At 38.4% G+C, this 22,890-nt stretch overlaps 1 protein-coding gene across 7 annotated transcripts in view; it reads right to left on the bottom strand.

Moving 5' to 3' along the window:
* Positions 1–22,890, bottom strand: part of alkbh3 (alkB homolog 3, alpha-ketoglutarate dependent dioxygenase) — a 41,112-nt gene that overhangs the window by 17,159 nt on the left and 1,063 nt on the right. For 2 of the 7 annotated variants that reach the window (XM_052029569.1, XM_052029573.1), the window contains exons 2-6: positions 14,544–14,658; positions 11,597–11,694; positions 7,051–7,085; positions 4,595–4,642; positions 1,791–1,894 (exon numbers count right to left, since the gene is read on the bottom strand). In XM_052029569.1, the coding sequence (XP_051885529.1) occupies positions 1,791–1,894; positions 4,595–4,642; positions 7,051–7,085; positions 11,597–11,694; positions 14,544–14,622 (364 nt within the window). In that variant the 5' untranslated portion in view covers positions 14,623–14,658. The other 5 variants (XM_052029574.1, XM_052029571.1, XM_052029576.1 and 2 more) reach the window with 5 other exon arrangements.

Here is a 22,890-nt window from a genome sequence, read left to right on the forward strand (position 1 = left end):
TTTAAGTCTGCATCACAATTACCATATACAACCTACCTTCTTTAATCAACCAACGCTGCAAATAAGATAAGTACTCATTAAAAGTGTTTTGAATAAAGCTGTAAAGATTACGGAATAGACCAAATTTAACATCAGCCTGCAGGTAATGAAACATTATTGACCATGTATGGAAAAGCATATGTATACTAATCCAGTTTAAAAGATGTTTTTGTTTGTACATGCATTTTTTTAAATGCAGCAGTTTCTATATGGTGCCACCAAAGGCCTGAATGCAGATTTCACTTTCACTGGTGTTCTATAAATCTGACAGGAAGTGTTTCACTGCAGCCCAAGATTAGTACTGTTAGCTTTCTTTCCCCAATGGACTTACAAGATATTAATATTGTAAATACTCATTTTGCTTCCCCTAATGCAGTTCAAAAAGTTCTTTAAAAATGACAGCAATTATTTGTGGATTATTTAAACAACTCTCTAAGTAAACCTTCTGTACAACATTTTGAGGTAAATTCAAACTGTCACCTTCCTTCTGTAAACACTGAGACCCAAAAGATCTTCAGAGAATGCAAGATCCAACAATGTCCTGAAGCGTACATAATATAGGCCAGAATCAGATCTGTTGGGACTCTGCATTGTTTAGACAGGAAATTTAAATTCATTAAAACACGAAAATAGGAGCAAGATTAGGTGACCTGGCCCCTGAAGCCTACCCGACTATTCAATATGATCACGGCTAATCTGACCCAGACCTCAACTCCTCTCCTGTGCCAGTTCCCCAAAGCCCACTATTCCCTGACATTCAAAAATTCGTCTACCTTCTCTCTAAGTATTTCCAGTGATCTGGTTTCCACAACTTTTCAGGTACAGAATTCCAGAGATTCACCACCTCAGCAAGAGGAAATACCCACTCATCTTTTAAATGACTGATCCTTTATTTGTACCCATGTCCCTTTTTTGAAGGCTTTCCTACCAGTGGAAACCCATGTTGGGGAAATTTCATGTCTCTCCCATAGTCTTCATCTTAAGTCTTAAGTCAAAGGGGGCAAGTCTAGGAGTGGTAGATCCCTCCCTATCTCTCAGAGGCTGTAGTGGAATTTATGTCAGCTGACCCCTGGCTTTCTGAAGCCAAGAACATTTGGTAAAGAAAGTAAAATTAAAAATAGAAAACACTGGAAATACTCAGCAACAGGCCGCATGTATGGAAAAAACAGAGTTAACATTTCAGGTCGAAGAAATGTACGGGAAAAATAGAGTTAACATTTCAGGTCAAAGAGCCTTCGGTGCCTTTCTTCGACCTGAAACATTAACTCTATTTCTCTTCCCACACGTGGCCTGACCTGCCAAGAACTTCCAGCATTTTCTGTTTCTATTTTAGATCTTCAACATCTCCAGTTTTGGTAAAGAAAGTAATTTTATTCTCTTGTAGCACAGTCATAGCCGAAAACAATAAATGTTTCTTCAGTTAGTTTGGACCTTGGAGAGGGACATCAAGCGGCATGGCGTAGTGAGGGGGCTGAAGATTTGAGGTGCCACATTGTATTAATGATAGGGAATAATGAGTTCTGCAATGGTTAACTGAAGTGGTAAAAAGAGAGAACTCACATCATTCACAACTCAGGTGAATGGTTTATAAATGGTATTAAACTGCGACCTGGACACAGGTCATTTGCATGGGAAAGAAACCAATGATACTAAACAAATCTCTGTATTTTGTACATTTGAGGCACTAAGATTAAATAAAATACTTTGTCAAAGGTATATTAGAAAACTGCAAATTTTAAGATAAAACCAACTCTGTCCGATGTTAGATTTTTGCTGCCATGGTATTTCCCTGTACAGTTGTTCAAACATCCAATCAGCTTCTTTTGGCTCGATGAAACCAGGTTTCAGATGCAGTCTGAAAAGGAAAAGAAAAAATAGAAATAAAACAGTGATAATGTTTTGCTGTCTGGCTTGTAAGACCTAGACATTTTTAGATATGTTTATTCAAATGTTGTAATCTTACAGTCTAAGTTATGATACAGTATTTTCGATTGTTAGACTTTTGCTCTTTTTTATTTACTCATTGATATTTTTGGGGACCTGGGCATTGCTGGCAAGGTTTATTGCCCATCCTTAATTGCCCCTTGAGAAGATGATCATTTGCTAGGTCATTGTATTGAATATTTTAAGAATCAAGCACGTGGTGCAAGTCTGGAGTCACATGATAGGCCAGACCAGATTTCCTCCTCTGAAGGATATTAGTGACACTGACAGATTTTTAACAATAATCCAGAAGTTTCTGTGGCCAGCCTTACTAAGGTCAATTGCAAATTTTCTTCCAGATTCCATACTATGGTGGGATTTGAACCCTGGAATCTAAATTGTTATTCCAGGTGTTTGGATTATCGGTCAGGTAACTTAATCACTGTGCAGCAGAAATGTACACACTGTTTTTGGAATGTAGGAGGAAACCCGGCAGTCACAGGGAGAATGCACACACACATGACCAACCTCAGTTCACGATAAGAACTGCAGAAGGGCATATCATGGCATTCCAAAAAATGAATTGGCAAGCTAATTCAGATGCATTATACATGCTAAATGACAAAAGCAGCATGCAATAAACCACACTGAGCAACCTCATAATTATCAGATCAAATCAAAGGTCTGCAGTCCTGCCAGAACTAGTTGTGAATAGTGGTGAACAATTAAACAGCTAACAGGAGGAATCGCCAAGACCATCCCCATCCTTGAAATTGGTAGAGTCCAGCCTAAGGGTGCTAAATAGAAGGCTTAAACATTTGCAACTACGCTCTGTATAAGTACTGAACGTTTGATCAAACTCGGCTTCCTCCTGAAACCTCCACTAACACACAGAAACCAGCCTTCAGCCATGTGGATAAAACATGGACCAAACAACTGAATTCCAGAGAGCAGCAGCCCTTAACATCAAAGCAGCATTTGACCAAGTGTGACATCAAGCCCTGGAACCCCATTGAAGTCAATGGGCATAAAGAGGAAAACAGTCCAAGAGCTGGAGACAGATCTTGCACAAAGGAAGATGATTGTGGTTGCTGGAGATCAATCATCCCAGTCCCAAGACATCATTGCATGAGGGACTCAGGACAGTGTTCTAGGCCCAACCATCTCCAAATGCTACATCAGCGACTTACCTTCCAGCATTAGGTCACAAATGGAGATGTTTGCTGATGATTACACAATGTTCAATTCTACTCACATTTTCTCAGCAACTGAAGCTGTCCATGGCTGCATGTAGCAGGTTTAGACAATATTCAGGTCTAAACTGATTTAGGAACATTTGCATGACTCAAGTGTGAGGCAATGACCGTCTCCAAAGCTCAACCCACCTATCTTTGACATTCAGTAGTATTACCACTGCCAACTCCCCCAGTAATAACACCCTGAAGGTTAACACTGAACAGAAACTCAACTGAAACAGGAACAGAAATATTGTGGCTACAAGACAGGACAGAGGTTGTGTATCCTGTGATAAATAACTCATCCCAAAGTTTTTCCAGCATCTTCAAAGCACAAGTCAGGAGTAGGATGGAATGCTCGCCACAGCTCCAGAGATACTCAAGATGTTCGACACCACCCAGGTTCTAGCAGCCCACTTGACTGGAACCCATCCACCACTCTAAACATTCAATCCCTTCACTACTGTCGAATCATTCTGCAGTGTGTGCCATTTATAAAATGCACCACGGTTACTCATCTAAATCATTCCAAAAACATCTCCCAAACCCACAATAGCCCCAAGAGGAGGGCTTCAGGGGCATGGGAACACCACCACCAGCAAGTTCACCTTCAAATTGTGAGACATCCTCACTTGGAAATATATTACTATTCCTTCATCATCTCTGGGTTTAAATGCTGGAACCCTTCCCAATGTTACAGAAATACCTTTTTCAGAAGAACTGCAAAGGTTCAAGTGGCTCACCGCCACCATCTCAAGACAATTAGGGGTAGGCAATAAATGCTGACTAAGTCACTGATGTTCTGTTCTGAAAAATGAATTCGAACAAAATACTGAACTACACCTTCATCACTTACTATAAAATAATAACTACAGAAACACTGCAGAGAACTTTATTCAGAAGCCCCAAAATAAGAAACACTTCTGATAAAATAATCTTGCCCCTTTGGACAAGTGCAGAAAAAAAATAGCAAACATAATGACACAGATTGGAAAGCAGAGACGTAAGTATTTATCACTGGGAGCATTGCAGTGGGAAATGAAACTAGTGTCCTAACCCATGACAGTTAAAATTGGTCCACTTGGGTGCATGAATATCTTGCAATATAAATATCATTGATGCCAAACTGGCAAAATATCAGTGGCCTTTGTATGCCTGAGCTATAAAGCATCAAAGTTCACAATGGGCAATGGCTCCTGTTAAGTTTGTGTGCAGAAGCACTGGACGTAAGCAGTAACTTAAAAATTCAGGCTATGAATCTGTATTTCAATCACAAATTCCAAATGTTTCTTATACAACAGTCCTTGACAAAAAAAAACTGTAATCAAATCTAAATTATTATTCATTTTACCTTAAAGTTTCATGCATAGGACAGGAGAAAAATCTTCATTTCCTACCTAGAAACTCCTGTTGGCCCATTGCTGATCTCATATAAACCTTCTTTGCTTATAAACAAAGAATAAATCAGTTTAAAATCTCAGGTGGAAACATGCAAGGCTTATTAGAAACTATAATTGAAAACATTATGTTATAATAATATAAACATATTGAATAAATAATTGGAATCATCAGTACTAATAAGTTGTAATTTATTCTCCACATTTACAGCTCCAAATAGAGAATTAGCAGAATTGAAATACTGTGTTCAGCCCAACCTTTACCAATATCAAACTGTAAGGGTCAATTATCAGAGTGAACAAAAGTAGCAGGTCAGTAACTAAAGTACTCTAAATTTGATTCACTTGAAACAATGTAATTAACAAAATAAGTTTTCTCTAATTTCCCTGTAGTCATCTTCTGTATTCCAATATTTGCTGTCTTCATTTGGTCAAAGCAGCGGAATAATTGGGACTACCATCTTATTATCAGCCATCAACATTATTCTGTGGTGGTTAACATGAGGTACAAAGTACTGCCAACATATGAAGTGAAAACCTCTGACCAAGTTATTTCAAAATTATCAGTTTGTTAATATTAATAGGGATTTTTAAAAAAGGAAATTGCTTGCTATGCGGGACAGTAGCAGGTCAGAATTAATTGTATTAGCTGTGGGAAGTTCAAAAGCTTAACTGTAGTCAGTCTTGCAATACATGAACAGGTTGTAACTTCAGTACCAATTGACTGAGCCCCCTGGGTAGAGAATTCCAAATATTTGCTTCTCAATCTTAAATGGGCAATTCTTCATTCTGAGGCTTTGACTCCAAAATTCTCGACTCTCTAACCAGGGAAATCAGTCTCTCACCATCGATGTGAAGTCTTCTGGGAAATTTAGATCTGTCAATGAGATAATCTCTCAATTTTCAAAATTTGAAACAAAATAACTTTATTCTCTTATCCCTCACAAATCAATCTCACAAACCTTTGCTGCATTCCCTTTAAGATACATGCAGCTCATTGTAGTCCATGTGCAAGTGCGAGTTTATTGTCATATGCACATGTGTATGCACAGGTGCAGTAAAAAAAACTTACTAGCAGCAGCATTACAGGCACATAGCATTAGAGTCACAACATTCAGAAGAAAAACATAAATTATACAAGAATGGTACAAGAAAGAGCACAACTAGATCCAAAATATAAACAAGGTTCATCATAGCGCAAAGTGGTTATAGTGTTACTCTACTGAGTTAGTGATTAGGGTTGTGCAGGTTTGCTCAAGAACCGCATGGTTGAATGGAAGTAGCTGTCCTTGAACCTGGTGGTGTGGGACTTCAGACTTCTGTACCTCTTGCCCAATTGTAGCTGCGAGAAGATGACACAGCTCAGATGGGGTTTTTTGATTGCAGATGCCGTTTTTTTGAGACAGCACCTCAAGTAGATACTTTTGATGGTGGGGAGGGATGTGCCTGTGAGGTTTTGGGCAGAGTCCACTACTTTCCAGAGTTTTTTTATGTTCCTGTGCATTCGAATTGCTGTACCAGACCATGATGCAACCAGTCAGGATACTTTCAATAGTACACCTGTAGAAGTTTGAGAGAGTGTTCGGTGACAAGCCGAACCTCCTTAACCTTCTAAGAAAGTAGAGATGCTGGCACACCTTCCTTGTGATTGCATCTATGTGCTGCATCATAAAGAACTGCCAATCCAACACATCTTAAAACAGCCTGAAAATAAGCAAACTTTTAATTTTACTAACAGCAAGAAACCTGGAATAAAATTCCTTAAAAGAGATCACATCCCACTTCATCAGAAAATATACATAAAATTAGAAAATTATGTCAAAATAGTGATAAATAGAATGAGTAAACAAAAATAAACATTAAATGCAAGAGTGTAGTGTAGTTCATCTATACTTTTGGTCAGAGTCCTTACGAAGGGTTTGTTTCAGTTCCATACATGCTGCCAGATTTACTGAGTGCTTCCTGCATTTTTCTTTCTTATTTCAGATTTCCAGCCACTGCAGTAAGATTTTCATTTATGAAAATTTTCATAATTTTCATTTATCTCTTGACAGGATATACATTGTGAGGAAGTTTCCTTGAATGGAGAAATCTAGAACCCTGAGGCAATCTCAGGATAAAGGGTCAGTCACCTATTACTGTGATGAGAAGGATTTTTTTTCTCTCATGTTTGTGAATCTCTGGAATTATCTAGCCTAGAGAGCTGCAGTTGCAGATTTAAGTACATTCAAAGTGAGCTTTTGCACTAAAGGGGAATCAAGAGTTACAGGAAGATTGAGTTGAGGCCAAAGATTAGCTTAGCCAGAATCTTACTGAATAGCAGATCAGGTTTAAAGAACCCCTTCCATTTCTTATGTTTATCATAGAATTTTGAAGCAGTGTGAGAAGGATTACAGTGCAAGACTTATGTTGTCCTACTAAGAGTGATATTACTTATGTAACATTTATGTACTTACTCAATGATCCTTTCTTCTGGAATCTTACGCTGAACCTATGATGGAAACAAGTTCCACAAGAAGAATGAGAGTACTATACATTTGATTTTAAAGAAGTCAAAACATTTGAGTAACAATGACTAATAAGGAAAGACAGGCCTTTGCCACAAGCAGAATACACTACAAATCCTTTAAAGATGTCTGAACATATAACAAACAGTATGACCATAAGTCTGGAAATTATAATTATCAACTGGTAAAATCTTTTTATCTGCAGGATGTTGTATAGTAGGCGAGAGGTTAGGCTTTTATATTGCACTTATTTTAAAATCTGTTTGAAAATTTGTTAATATATCTTGAATTGAAAGTTATTTTTCATCAGTAAAATGTACTGGGGTCATAATGAATCTGCAGCCCATTTTGTACAGCATTTGATTTTGTTTTCCACATGTCATACCTTGGGATGACTTTGCTATATTAAGGGTATTATACAAATGTAAGCTATTGTTGTAAGTTAATAGAAAGAAAATCAGGCTCGTTAAAAAGTGATTGCTCACAATCCTATTCTGTGTCTCTGATGAAAAATTAGTCTTATTGTCTCTTTTTTTTGCAGTAAAGAGACATATGAATGTTTTAAAAGAATACAAACTCAACGATCATAGTAGATATTTTCTGAAATGTGTGCAGTTTATGAAATAAAAGTGGCTGCAACAAAATACCCCCTTGTTAGGATAATCACACCTTCACCTGGCAAGTTTATTAATATCTTCTTATAACGTGTTGTAATTCTCCTTGGCACTGATTATCCCTCCCAATTTGGTGCCATTCACAAATTCAGAAATTGTTTTGCGTCCAAAGTTTAAACCATTAAAACAAACAGAACAATGATGACGTTGCTGATCTTCTGGCACCTCTCTTCCCAATTCTATTACCCTAATTAACTATCATTTATCCTAACACTGCCTTTTGCTTCACAGCCAAATGATTATCCATTCTGATATTTGTCCCATGACTGCAAATGAAATGACCTTATTGTCTATTGTGGCATGTTATAAATACACTGTATGTTATAAAGACCCTGTGGTTACCTTTACCTCCCTCTCTCCCATGTTCCCTCTTCAAGTAAGATTTATCTTTATAAAATCCACATTAATTATTCATTATTATATATTTTTTGTTTCTCTGTGTTTTACTGCTTTCTTCTTCAGACGTTAAGATGCCATGCTCTGAAGTTCAGCTTCCAAAGTCCCCTGTTACTCCACATCACTCAAGTGAGAGGGATGCAAAAAATACATAAAAGTCAATATCAAATAACTTCAAAATAATCTTTGAAATACTGGCCCTGATCAAGAAGATTTTATGGAGCTAAAAATTTAATTTCTCCCACCCATGTGACTGCATCAAGCTGAGTGTAGTTCCTGAGTAAGCTGGCGCCAAGGGTTACTACGGAGAGTTAGAGCACGGAAACAGGCCCTTCAGTTTATCAAGTCCATGCCGACCATCAACTGCCCATTTATACTAATCTGACATTAATCTCACATTCTCATCAACTCCCCCAGATTCTACCACTAGGCCACTCACTAGGGACAATTTACAGCAGCCTATTAACCTGCCAACCAGCAAGTCTTTGGGATGTGGGAGGAAACCAGAGCACCGGGAGAAAGCCCATGTGGTCACAGGGAGAACACCACATAGACAGAGGTCGGGATTGAATCCAGCTCCATTAGTTGCCCCACTCTGCTGTCTCCTATGTGCTGAGGTTTTACCTGTTGCTGTTGTTCAAAAGGATGGGCCTGGCCTTGTTGCCGTGCAACATTCCATTCAGTGGCTCTTGCTGCACCTATCTCCCACAGAAATGTTTCTGTAAAAAAACACCTTGAAGCACAAGTCCATCAAGTGATGGTCCGCACAGAATATCCTGGAGAACCTATGGGAGTAGGAGACAGTGGACCCTGTGGAATGGTTCCCTGAGCAAACTGTCAGAATGCCTGTTCATCAGAACTCACAAATAAGCACCAAGACCTCATTTGCCTGATGATGAGAGGTGCCCTCCTCATTGTACTCTGCATGCACAGTCAGGGCCTCAATCCCACCACACACTGCCCTCGAGGTGGCATTGGTGCAGATGAGACAGTTGTCCAGCTCCTTGTGGACTGTGTGTCTGCCAAAAACACACGGTAAAACATGGAGTGGGTCTTTGTCGAGGTTTGTCCCAGGACTCTGTGATTTACCAGGTGTTCCCAGGGACAAACATCGACTGCTGCTGAAAGATGATCAACTCGGTGAAAGGCACACTTTGGTATTCTCAAAATGTATGGGTCTCCCAGCATAAATTAAGGTTTTAAGAAGGCAGAGACACAACAAACATAAAACACAATTGTGCAGTGATTACTATGATGCAAAGAGCAAAAACTAATTAACAGTAGCACATACTCCTGCACCTTGGAATGTGCCAGTCGGCAGCATTCGCTTACAGATATCTCCTTGCACTGGAACACCAATAAGTTTTGGTGTACCAAAGTGCACCTTTCACTGAACTGATGATCTTCCAGCAGCAGATGATGTTTGTCTCGATATATGTCCCTGGGAATAACTGGAGAGCTACAGAGTCTTGAGATGAACCTTGACAAAGACCCACTGCATCCTTTTTATGAAGTAATTCCATGGTACAAATGGCCAATGAGCTCGAGATTCTTTCCTTTATAATAGTTCTGGCAAATAAGCTACGTTTACACTATTATGAGAGAATGCTGCCGACTGGCACATTTCAAGATGCACGAGTATGTGCTGACAGATGCACTGAAGCTTTGTGAGGCTTCATAGGGAAGAACCACAGTCTAGCATCCTGCCACTACTGGACACTGAGGGGCAGGGCAATCAGTAATAAGCTCTCAAATGCCTTACTGATGGATTTATTTGCAGAAGAATCATTAGTGGTGCTGTCCCATTGTAAGGGAATATATTGAATTGCTGGAACAATCAATGTTGATAATAACATGTCCCAATTGCCTTTTCTGTACATATTATGAAAATATGTTTGGGGAAAAAAATCAGCCATAGTCTGTTTCCAACACAGTCATTTCTCCAATGCATCCCTATTACCCTTTGTCATACACACATAGTTACTCGTTTGTTGTTACCTATACACAGACTCATCCAATCGTCACAACAATACACTTAAACAACTATCTTCAAAAACAATCAGATATTAATTGTGGTCTTGCATCCTACTGTGGCCGTCACTTAGGAAGCAAAATTAAAAGATGGACAGGTTAGTGAGTTGAGAAATTTTAGTTGAATTATATTAAAATTGTCAATGCAGATACTAATTATTTTTTATTGGTTTTAAGTCAACAAGTCATCCAGCACAGTATGTGTATAATCCCCTTTATGGCAAGAACAAATTAAACCTTTCATTTGATACCATTACATTTGTAGTGATTTTGTTCCCTTCACCTGACAACGTGCCCACATTGGAGTGGCTTAGTGAATAGATGAAGCATACATCAAGGGTTTAAGGCAGCAGAAACAGAACAGATATAAAACAGAAACGTACTATGATTTGAAAAGCAAAAGGAAAATCCTAATTAACAGTAGCACACACTCCTGCACCTTGGATTGTGCCAGTCGCCAGCACTTGCTTGCAGACATCTCCTTGCACTGGATACCTATAGGTATCAGGTGTACCAAATTGTGCCTTTCACTGAACTGATGATCTTTCAGCAGCAGTCAATGTTTGTCTCAGTATGCATCCCTGGGAACAATTGGTAAATCACAAGAGTCTCGAGACAAGTCTTGTCCTCACTGCATCCTTTTCCTAAAGAAATTCTATGCTGTAGATAGCAATGAGTTCAAGAATCTTTCCTTTTTAATAGCTGTGGCAAATAAGCTATGTTTATGCTTAATTTGCAAACAACTCTAACCACCAAGTCTTTTATATATTATGAAATCTCACATCGACTACAGCCCTTGGATTAAATGAAGTACTGTATTTAATGATCCAAGATCATTATCCTATGCCTTTTCAACACATGATGGGGACTTTAAGACATGTGATTTATTGTTCTCATTTGTTGAAATAACCAAAAATGGTAAACAACTAACATGATTCAACTTAAGATATGGAACACTGTGTAATACACTAATTGGCCAACATTTAAATCAATGTTACCCAACAATGTGCACATACCAAAGTACTGAATCGAATTGATCTGGAGCTACTAAAATAAGACATTATATTGCACTTAACTGCAAAACCTTAACACACAGCTTTTTAAAACATCTTATTGCACTTGCAACAATCATCCTATTTTAGGGAGATGTGTATTTCTTCTAGCTTCTTCATCATATGGTTTACCTGCATTTGTTCTACAAGTAAATGTGTTATTGGTCTGTAAAGGTGAGCTTTTCTCACGAAAGGCAGAAATATTTTTTTTTGCTCTTTGGACATTAGTGATATCTATTATATGTGTGTCATTGGATTGCATCATGCTGCCTGTAACAATGGACCCAATGTACTTGGGTAGATAGAATCACACACTTAAAAACATTCCATTCTTTGTATTACCTCAGTTGGATCTTGAAAGACAAATCGCCTATCAGCTGCAGCTTGTTCTTTTGATGGCCAATGTGTTCTAGCAACATTTTGTGAAGAATGTCTGCCAGCTAAAAATAAATGGATCACACTACATTTTAAAATGCATTTATTGTAAACATAAAATGTTTGTCTGTATTATAGTTTAAATTAGCATCCATTGTACATAAAAGGAGGATACAGGATTTCCCAGCAATGCAGTATTTCAAAAATGAAGTTTTCAAAGTTTCCTTTAAGATATATATTCTAACAAGACTATATTTCAATGTTGGCATTTCAATCACATAGTAAAGTTATCACCAGACATGTTCATATTTCTTTAAAAAAAAAGGGTCTCAATTCAATTATTGTGATAACAACAGTATCATTTCATTGGGCCCACTTAATTACTGCTTTTGTGGAAGACATCATCTGAGGCAGAAAATATATTGAAAATGGGACAGTGGAAAAAAACTCGTCTACATTCTGCATAATTAACCTCTTGCTTACAAATTCCCTTCATCCCCACCCCCTCTAAATTATAATTTACTCCCTCTTCAGTTTTTTTGTTCTGCTTATCAGGTATTTCACTCCAAATTCTCCTATTACTGTCCCTAAAATGGCCTTCATGAATTGCAATGGTCACGGGCAAAACTGCTTTCAACAGTCAAAAGTGACAATTGATCATGTGGGAAATGATGGTGTTAGTTTCCGTCCTATACTGATCACTTAAGATTGCTTTATTTTAATAATGGGAAACTTAATAAGATTATTAAAAATAATGCATGTCCACAGTGTCCCTGCATAGTGAACACCAAAGTGGGATATGGCTTCACATCCACAGCATTTCATGTACATTGTTGTGAACATGCTCTGTCTTGTAGAGTTGTGAATAAGTACTGAGAAGAAGAAAATAAGAAAGAGAATAGAGAGGAGAATTTGGCCTTGATGACTTTGAATAGTAACAAACTGATCAAGAGAAATAAGAGTGGAAACCTGGGAGGAATCTTTTGACAATGGACATTGTAGGTCAGGAGGAGACACAACTGAAGAAAGTTTTAAAACAACAAATAAGTAAAACTTGGTGAGAAGGGCTATTTCTCAGTACTTGACATAAAATAACACTAAAACACTATCACAGCAAAATTGACTTATTCAGGCACTGTAGTGCTTTTTTTTCCCTATACATTATGAGCACTGTTGAATGATACAACAAATATGATTTGCAAATTCTGTTATTAGTGTTGCCAAGCACTTGCTGCCCTCATCTGGACATGCTCTGTAATCAAGCAATGGCCTCAGGGAAGCAACAAACAAATATGAGGATTCATAGCTTTAATCCCAAAAAAATGTACAATATTTATTTTTCTTTTAAAGTCTTAATTGATTAAGAACATTTTCCAATTATACCAGTGACTTCTTAAAATTTAAATTCAAAGTCAAAATTTTATTTATATTATATATTAGATAAAATCACAGCATGTTGTAGAGTTTTATGATTCTGTTACATAACCCAAGAAAATGCTTAAGAGGCTACAGCAAGATATGAGCAGAAACTTATATTTACTTCAATTTTTACCATTTAAGAAAGTAACTTGAATGGCAAGAATATCAAATACTAAAAATAGGAAATAATTTTACAAAAAGTACCAGTATATTCTCCAGCACCTAGTCAAGGGTAGAGCTGTTGACATTGTTAGAAGTGACAACATCGTAATTACAAAAGACAGTGATGAGAGATATTGCAGTGTCAAGTTCAGTGCTAAGAAATGCAAGAAAAAAGGTTGACATCCACTGTTCACAACTAAAATGCATCAGGGGAAGGAGATTTAAACAAAAATTATCCATCTCTATTGGAAGAGTCAAAGTGAAGCAACTCAAATTATTTCCTATTGGTAGAGCCCTGATGCATATCAGATATGTAGGAAGTAGGTGAAGAAAAAAAAGGTAATTTAAGGTACAATTGTACTGAAGATAATGAAGCATATTTGAGAAAGGGATTACATTATTTGGTTAGTTCTATTATTCATTATGCTGTTGAAATACTAGTAAGTCGACAGAAGATCTACTTAGGAGTCATTTGGATTCCTGGAGTATTTATCTAATTTTTTCAAAATACATAATAGTATGTGTTGTCCTAAAGCCAAATAAAAAGTTACACTGCCACAGCACTAACTGCACAAGAAGTAACTGATGTCACAATCATTTCACTTACTAAAAGAAAAAGTTAACCATTTGGGTACTCAAAAACATTGAAATAGACACATCTTTTGGGTTGTTTGTGCAGGATTGATATCCGGTAAGTTTATCATGAAATGTCAGACATTTTTACTCTTAAATTTGTTTTATTTCCTTAACCAGTCTACAGTTCATATGTATTATGATTGATAAGAAATGTGAATGTTCCATCCCTGGCACATTATAACACATAAACGATAGTCATTCTGGCAAGCTATGCCCTTAAGCCAGAGGGCACATGTGGAAAGAGGAGGAATTTAAAGGAACTAATCTTCCCCTTCTACCAGTTGAGACCAAGATGCAAATATGAGCAACCCAACTCAGAATCCAATATGCTCACACTGTGCCCTCAGGCTGCAAAACCCTCAACACAGCAGCTGTGCAGCAAATCCTAACGTGCTGTGAACATAATTTCCATTGTAACAACTTAAGACTTGTTTATTATTAAGATTCCATACCACTTGATATTTTTAAAGAATTAAAATGCACTGACTGAAGGCAGTAGGGAAGAGCAGGACCAGATACAGAGTGAAACTCAGATTACACAATCAATCTGCTTTTGTTAAACCACAATTCCCTAATTCATTCTAATATGTAGACACTGACATGCACTTTGATTCCCCATTATATCGCCAAACCTAATTTTATGCTTCAGTTATAATGTACTAGTTTTCAAGAAAAAGTTATTTTTTTGATACCATACCTTGAAATGCGGTTGCTGTGGTCTTACTGTGGCCTGCCCATGAACCCTGCACTCTTGCCCGTTGTCTTTTGTCTGCCATAATTTGTTTGTCTCACTTCTTCACTGTCATAGCACTCTGAAGTACAAGAGCACAACATCAGAACAATGGCAGCAATTTGTTATAAATAAAGCAAAACATCCTGTCACGAACCAGCAACAAAAGAAACACACTGAGCATGATTTAGTGTTAAAAACTATTTTATTAATCACTACTTATGCTAATACGTAAAATAAAAGTAAAAATGTTAGTATGTTAGAATTCAAGAATGTTAAACCTTGAACGTTAACCCCAAAACTAAACTCTTCGTGTGTGTGTGTGACAAAGTCCAAAACTCCCAGTTCTGGAATGGTTCTTAAAGTTCAGTTCTGCAAGCCATAAGGTGAAACATGAGCAAGGGCTTCTTCAACAACCACCGTTGTCTGAAGATAAGATGTAGATGTAGAAAAACATAGAGAGAGTACATACGAAATCCAAATGTTCCACGATGGAACCCAAATGACACTCCAGTGTTTACTCGGTAGTGACTTCCTCACCCCGAAAAGCATCCGAACCGTGGTCGTCCACACACAAATACCTGCTTCCCTCTACAGGTCAGCAACAAAGTGAACTCCACCGGATTACTTCCAACTTCCATACATGGATTTCTATGGCAAACACAGTTATTGTTTCTCATCCATCGATAGAGAAAACAAGCAGGCTGGTGTCTCTCTCCCTTCTCTCTCTCTCCTTCTTCTTCTTCTTCTGACTCCTTCAACAACGTCATTACGTCCTTTATCTTCTATTGACGTAAGCACGCCCCACACACACATACACACACACTCTCTATCTTAAAGGGACTTACACTGAGTCCGTAACACCTCCCACCTAAAAAAAAATTTTCCCAAGAAAATTTTAACCGCGCATACAGTTAGTAATGTTAATGATTATCATGCTACACAACTACAGACTATCAGATTAGTACAGATACATGTTTCCCATTTAACATCGAGAAAGACAATCAGCAATCACATTATCTTTGCCTTTAATGTGAGTTATCATGAGATCAAACTCTTGCAAAATTAAACTCCAGTTTAACAGCCTTCTGTTCTTGTTTTTGACTCGGCTCAGAAACACCAATGGGTTATGATCTGTATATACAGTCAATGGTTTCTGAGCGGTGCAAACATATACACTGAAATGTTGCAAGGCTAAAACAAGTGACAGTAATTCTTTCTCTATGGTGGAATAATTCTTTTGATGCTCATTAAATTTCTTTGAAAAGTAAGCTACAGGATGGTCAATATCATCAAGGTCACCCTTCTGCAACAACACAGCTCCTGCAGCTTCATCACTGGCATCTACTGCTAATGAAAATGGCTTTTCAAAGTCAGGTGTTTTGAGCACAGGATGGTAGCATAAAATGGCTTTTCAGCTTCTCAAATGCTTCTTGACAAGAATCTGTCCAAACAAACTTTACTCCCTTCTTCAGAAGATTAGTTAGGGGAAGAGCAATATCAGCAAAATTTTTACAAAATTTTCGGTAATATCCAACCATTCCCAAAAATCTTTTAACAGTCCTCGTACCTGTGGGAATAGGGAACTCAGATATTGCTTGAACTTTTGCCTGAACAGGAGCTTGCTTGCCTTGACCTACAACATAACCAAGATACGTCACAGTGGCACGGCCAAATTCACTTTTAGCCAAGTTAACTGTAAGGTTAGCCTTGGAAAGTCTTTCAAACAACCTTTCTAACGCAGAGATGTGATCTTCCCAAGTATCATTCCCAGTCACTAAGTCGTCAATGTAGGCATCTGTATGTTTTAACCCATGAATCACTGAATTAATCATTCTTTGAAATGTTGCCGGAGCATTTTTCATTCCAAATGGCAAAACATTGTATTCATACAATCCAGAAGGGGTTACAAAGGCTGAAATTTCCCTTCCTCTATCTGTTAATGGAACACACCAGTACCCTTTTAATAAGTCAATCTTTGTGAGAAATTTTGCCTTTCCCACTCTATCTATGCAATCATCCACCCTAGGAATAGGGTAAGCATCTGACTTTGTTACAGCATTCACTTTCCTGTAATCTGTGCAAAATCTAACAGTTCCATCAGGTTTAGGTACAATAACACAGGGCGAACTCCAATTTGAAGTAGAATGTCTAATAATATCATTTTCCAACATGTATTTTATTTCCTGATCAACAAGTTTATTTTTTTCCACATTCATTCGATATGGGTGTTGTTTGATTGGTTTTGCATCCCCAACGTCAACATCATGGGTAATTATCGATGTTCTGTTTGGAACATCTGGGAACAGATTTTTAAATTTTAAAATTAATTCTCTCATCTGTTGTTTTTGTGAAACTTGTAAATGGTCCAACTTCGTTTCAAGGTTCTCCAGGATTTTTTTAGTTTCGATGGAACAATATTTGGTCTAAATTGGCCTTCCTCAACATCAACATCAGGCATTCTAGAAACAACCTTTACATCATCCACCAAGGCCACAACTGAATCCCTCTCATAATAAGGTTTTAGCATGTTTACATGACAGAGTTGTGTTTTCTTGCGTCTATCTGGTGTTTTGATTATATATGTTAGATCAGTCACTCGAGATTCAATAACATAGGGTCCAGAAAAACGAGATTGCAAGGGATTATTTTGGCTAGGGAAAAATACCAACACCTTTTGCCCCACTGCGAATGTCCTAGGCCGAGCACGTCTATCAAAATATGTCTTCATTCTTATCTGGCTTGTTTTCAAATTCTCTCTTGTTAGCTGGCAGACTCTCTCCAACCGAGTTTTAAATTTTTGGACATAGTCCAACAGACTCAAGTGCACTTCCTCATTAACCCATTGCTCTCTGAACAACTCCAAAGGTCCTCTCACCCTATGTCCAAATACAAGCTCAAACAGACTAAATCCTATTGACTCCTGGATTGATTCTCTAACGGCAAACAAAAGTAAATGGATACCTTCGTCCCAATCCTTTGTGTTTTCAAAGCAATAAGTCTTCAGCATATTTTTGAGAGTAGAATGAAATGTCTCCAGAGCTCCTTGAGATTCTGGGTGATATGCAGATGATACAATCTGCTTTGCTCCCAGCTCATAGACTATTTGTTGAAAAATTTTTGACATAAAATTACTACCTTGATCAGATTGGATTTCTTTTGGCAAACCAAACAAGGTAAAAAAATTTTACAAGAGCCTTTGACACCGTCTTGGCCTTAATATTTCTAAGGGGTATTGCCTCTGGAAATCTAGAAGTGGCACACATGATGGTTAACAAATACTGATTTCCAGTCTTAGACTTTGGTAAGGGACCAACACAGTCCACAATCACCTTCGAAAAGGGCTCCCCAAAAGCAGGAATTGGCTTCAAAGGAGCCACAGGGGGTTTTTGATTTGGTTTACCTACCATCTGACATGTGTGGCAGGTTCGACAAAACATCACCACATCTTTTCTCAAACCAGGCCAATAGAATTGTTTCAAGATCTTCCCTACAGTTTTATTCACCCCAAAATGACCACCCAAAGGCATACTATGGGCCAGGTTTAAAATCTCATTCCTATAAACTTTTGGAACAACAACCTGATGAATAACTTCCCATTCCTCAGTAACAGGAACATGAGGAGGTCTCCATTTCCTCATTAACACTCCATTTTTGACATAGTATCCAGTTGGCACTTTTCAATCTCCTCACATGAGAGAGCTTTTTCTTTCAATTCTGTCAACTCAGGGTCCTTTGTCTGTTCCACTATAAAATCCTTCCTCGACAAAGACAAATCTTTAAATTCAGGCTCACTACAAGGATGTTGATCCTCCAATGAAGACAGAAAAGTCTCAGATAAGGCATCATAATTTTCTTCCTGTTTAGGACTGTCACAAGGAACCACATCAGACTGCACCGGACTGTCTGTCTTGGCTAATTCTCTAGCTCTAGCTCGAGTCACCGCACATGATGGGTAAACATCTGAATCATTCTCAGACTCATCAATTCTTGGTTTGGTTGTTAACCGTACCACAGGAACAATTTCTCCATCTGCAAGGTCATTTCCCAATAACAAAGAAACTCCTTCCACTGGCAAACTAGGTCTTATCCCTATCTCGACTGGTCCTTCTACGAACTTTGACTTTAAAATCACCCTGTGAAAAGGGACAGACATGGTCTCACCTGTAACGCCTCGTACTAGATTTACTTCACCAGTGTCACTTTCTTCACCAAAATTTAAAACACTGTCCAGCAAGAGAGATTGACTAGCCCCAGTATCTCTAAGAATTTTCACTGGCACCTGGGGTGACTCATCATTCAGTGAAACAAAACCCTCTGATACATACGAACGGAATTCTTTTCTCACCTCCTCCAACTTTTCCGCTTTTCCCTCTTGCAAGGACTGGTCTTTAACAGCATCTCCTAAACCTTTTTGATTTTTAATTGCCTGAAAGCAAGCATTGGGCACAGCTTCCTTCTTTTTCTTCAAAAGGGCACAATTAGATATCACATGGCCAGGTTTCCTACAGTAATAACAAGTACGCTCAACAGGTTTCTCCAGCCCTGGCTTCTTTTCATCTTTTCCTTTTTGATTACCTCCCAATTTAATCTCCGGTTTACCTGGATTGTCTTTGTAACTCTTTTGAAAGGTTTGAGGTTGTCCCCATTTGGATTTATGGGTTAAAGCATAATCATCTGCCAACCTAGCAGTTTCTTGTAAAGTTTCCACTGCCTTTTCATTTAAATATGTTGTTAATTCAGCTGGAACACATCTTTTAAAGTCTTCCACTAGTATCAATTCTGTCAATTTATCATAATCCCCATCTACATTTTTAGCCAGGCACCATCGTTCAAAACATATTCTCTTTCCATTGGCAAATTCCATATAAGTCTGATCTGCAGATTTCCTCAAGTCTCTGAATTTTTGTCTATAAGCCTCAGGGACCAATTCATAGGCCTTCAAAATAGCTTGTTTTACCTTGGTATAATCAGCTGCATCCTCAGCAGACAAAGCAGAATAAGCTTTTTGAGCTTTACCTTTAATCACACTCTGTACCATAAGAGCCCATCCTTTCCTTGGCCAGTTTGAACTCACAGCAACCTTTTCAAAATGTTGGAAATACTGATCAACCTGATCTTCTTCAAAAGGAGGGACTAATTGAACCTCCCTGCTGGCTGAAAAACCATCTTCAGAATCAGATTCCAAACTCCTACGCTTCATTTGTAACTCATGCTGCCTCTGTTTCTCCTTTTCCTCACTATTCAGCTCCATCCTCTTCAATTCCATCTGCTTCATTGCTAGATCAGCCTCTATCTTCATCTGAGTTATCTTTTGTTCAGCCTCTAATTTCTTTTGTTCGGCCTCTAACTTTAACTGGGTTTGTTCTCGTTCAGCCTCTATCTTTGCCAGCTGCACCTGTGCCTCAGAAATTGCTATTTCACTGCCAGGAAACTGTTTTAACACTTCCTTCTCAAACACCTTCTTTTCCACATAATGGCCAGCTATCAGTCTCTGAATATCTGCCTTTCTCATAGACTGCTTTACTTCTGTAAGGTTTAGCCTTATAGCAATCTTTATCAAATCATCCTTTTTCGCCACCCCCAATCCCTTTTGGGTTGGTGACTCCAAAAATGCCTTAATATCCATTGCTGCTGGTTTCCACACACACAAGCCAATTAAAAAGAATTTATCAGACCTCCCTCAAAAATCTTTGGATTGAATCCCGAACAAATCTCGTCAATCTGGGGAATGATCCCAGACGACACTCGTTAACCTTTGGGTTGGATCCCGGACGAATCTCGTTAACCTTGGGAACGATCCCGGACGAGCCCCCAATTTTGTCACGAACCAGCAACAAAAGAAACACACTGAGCATGATTTAGTGTTAAAAACTATTTTATTAATCACTACTTATGATAATACGTAAAATAAAAGTAAAAATGTTAGTATGTTAGAATTCAAGAATGTTAAACCTTGAACGTTAACCCCAAAACTAAACTCTTCGTGTGTGTGTGTGACAAAGTCCAAAACTCCCAGTTCCGGAATGGTTCTTAAAGTTCAGTTCTGCAAGCCATAAGGTGAAACATGAGCAAGGGCTTCTTCAACAACCACCGTTGTCTGAAGATAAGATGTAGATGTAGAAAAACATAGAGAGAGTACATACGAAATCCAAATGTTCCACGATGGAACCCAAACGACACTCCAGTGTTTACTCAGTAGTGACTTCCTCACCCCGAAAAGCATCCGAACCGTGGTCGTCCACACACAAATACCTGTTTCCCTCTACAGGTCAGCAACAAAGTGAACTCCACCGGATTACTTCCAACTTCCATACATGGATTTCTATGGCAAACACAGTTATTGTTTCTCATCCATCGATAGAGAAAACAAGCAGGCTGGTGTCTCTCTCCCTTCTCTCTCTCTCCTTCTTCTTCTTCTTCTGACTCCTTCAACAACGTCATTACGTCCTTTATCTTCTATTGACGTAAGCACGCCCCACACACACATACACACACACTCTCTATCTTAAAGGGACTTTCACTGAGTCCGTAACAATCCGAACAGGTACATTATCAAGCAAAACTGGGATCGCGATATGAGCATCTTAAGGTAGGGATGTGCATTTGCGTGTGTGTGTCCGTCTGTCAGTCTGTCTGAGGAGGAACATTTTACAATCTTGGGCCCAAGCAACTGAAGCCATGGCCACGAATAGTGCAGTGACTAAAAGTGGCATCTGGCAAAAGACCAATACTGGAGGAGTGTAAAGATCTTAATGGGTTGTATGACGAGAAGAGGTTTCAGAGATGCCAAAGTGTTAGAGGGAATTGTAAACAAAGATGAGAATTTTAAAGTCAAAATGGGAGACAATGCAAGTCACCATGCATAGACATTGGGTGAGTAGGACTTGATGAGACTTGGAACAGGGACAGCTGAATTGTGGATAAGCTCAAACTGAGGGCGAGAAAAGCATTGAAAGAGTCTAGTCTTGAGTAAAAATAATAAGCATATGAAGATTTCAGCAACAGGTGAACTGGGACAGGTGTGGGGAGAGGCAATGTTACAAAGGGAAAGAAGAGTGTTTACTTGTTCAAAAGGGATGCTAAAGTGCCAATCTTACTCAGCCTCAAAAACTGATGGAACAGAAACACATGTGGTGACTTGAGAATAGAGTTGGTGGAAAAAAATAAAAACGATCATCATGACTCAATGCTAATATCTCAGCTACCAGCCATTTTTACGTTCATCACTGATGTTACTATTGAGAATCAAAGAGGATGCCATATCTTAATGGGAGCCAAAAGCCAAAGCAGAGGAAGGGTACAAGGTGGGATAAGGTTACAAACGGGAATTTAGTTTGAATGTTTGCACACTGTGATAAAGAAAACCAGAGGACTCCAAAAAATGAATTCTTGAGGTCTGGATATATTTTAGAAATTTTCAGGCAAATTGCATGTCAAACAGCAGGGCTAATTGTATTGTTAGGAAACGTGTTCTGATAATGTTACTGAAGTGGGGGTATTACACAGCCAGGAAATTGTTTGCTAGGTTTGCCAAGGCTGTTGACATGAAAGCCTGATAAAATGTATCTTTCCAGTGGGCGGTACAGTCAGTTTACCCATTACAGTCAGTTCTACGTATGGTGTCTGGCAGCACTATCATTGTAATAAATAACAACCATAGAGATATTGCAGAAACTTTATCTGCAGCACATTGCACAGAATCAGTTGCTGCCTGAATTACTAGATACATTACCCGAGGCCATGGATTGGCTCGGGGTAGTGGATCTACTATGATTCATATCTCAGTAGCACAAGTACACCTTTAATAAATCTGCACTTCTATTGAATGTAAGAGATAGGAAGAGGAGGCCACTCAGCCCCCTGTACCTGTGCTGTCATTCAACATGATCATGGCTGATTTTGTTCCATTAACCCTATTTCCCGATTCCCTTAATATCTAAAAATACATCAATCTCTGGTTTGAATATTCTCAGTGGCCAAGCCTTTGCAGTACTTTTGGATGGTGAATCTCTGGGTAAAGATTTTTTTTCTCATCATTATCCTAAATGGTAATTTTGCCAGAGGAAACTTCGACTTTGCTTCTACCTTGTGCCGCCCTATAAGAAATTTGTACTATTCAATGTCATCAATTCTCATTCTTCTGAACTCAAGAAAGTACAAGCCTAGTCTGGTTAATTATGTAACGTTCCTCAGATACCATCTAAATGATACCCCTTATCTCAAAACGTTAGCCCTCTGCTATGGGGAAACATTTATTTCCATCTACTCCATCTATGGCTCTCATTATTTAGTATACCTCTATCAGGTTCCC

Source organism: Pristis pectinata, chromosome 14, assembly GCF_009764475.1.
Source record: "Pristis pectinata isolate sPriPec2 chromosome 14, sPriPec2.1.pri, whole genome shotgun sequence".
In the NCBI taxonomy this organism is placed as follows: Eukaryota; Metazoa; Chordata; class Chondrichthyes; order Rhinopristiformes; family Pristidae; genus Pristis; species Pristis pectinata.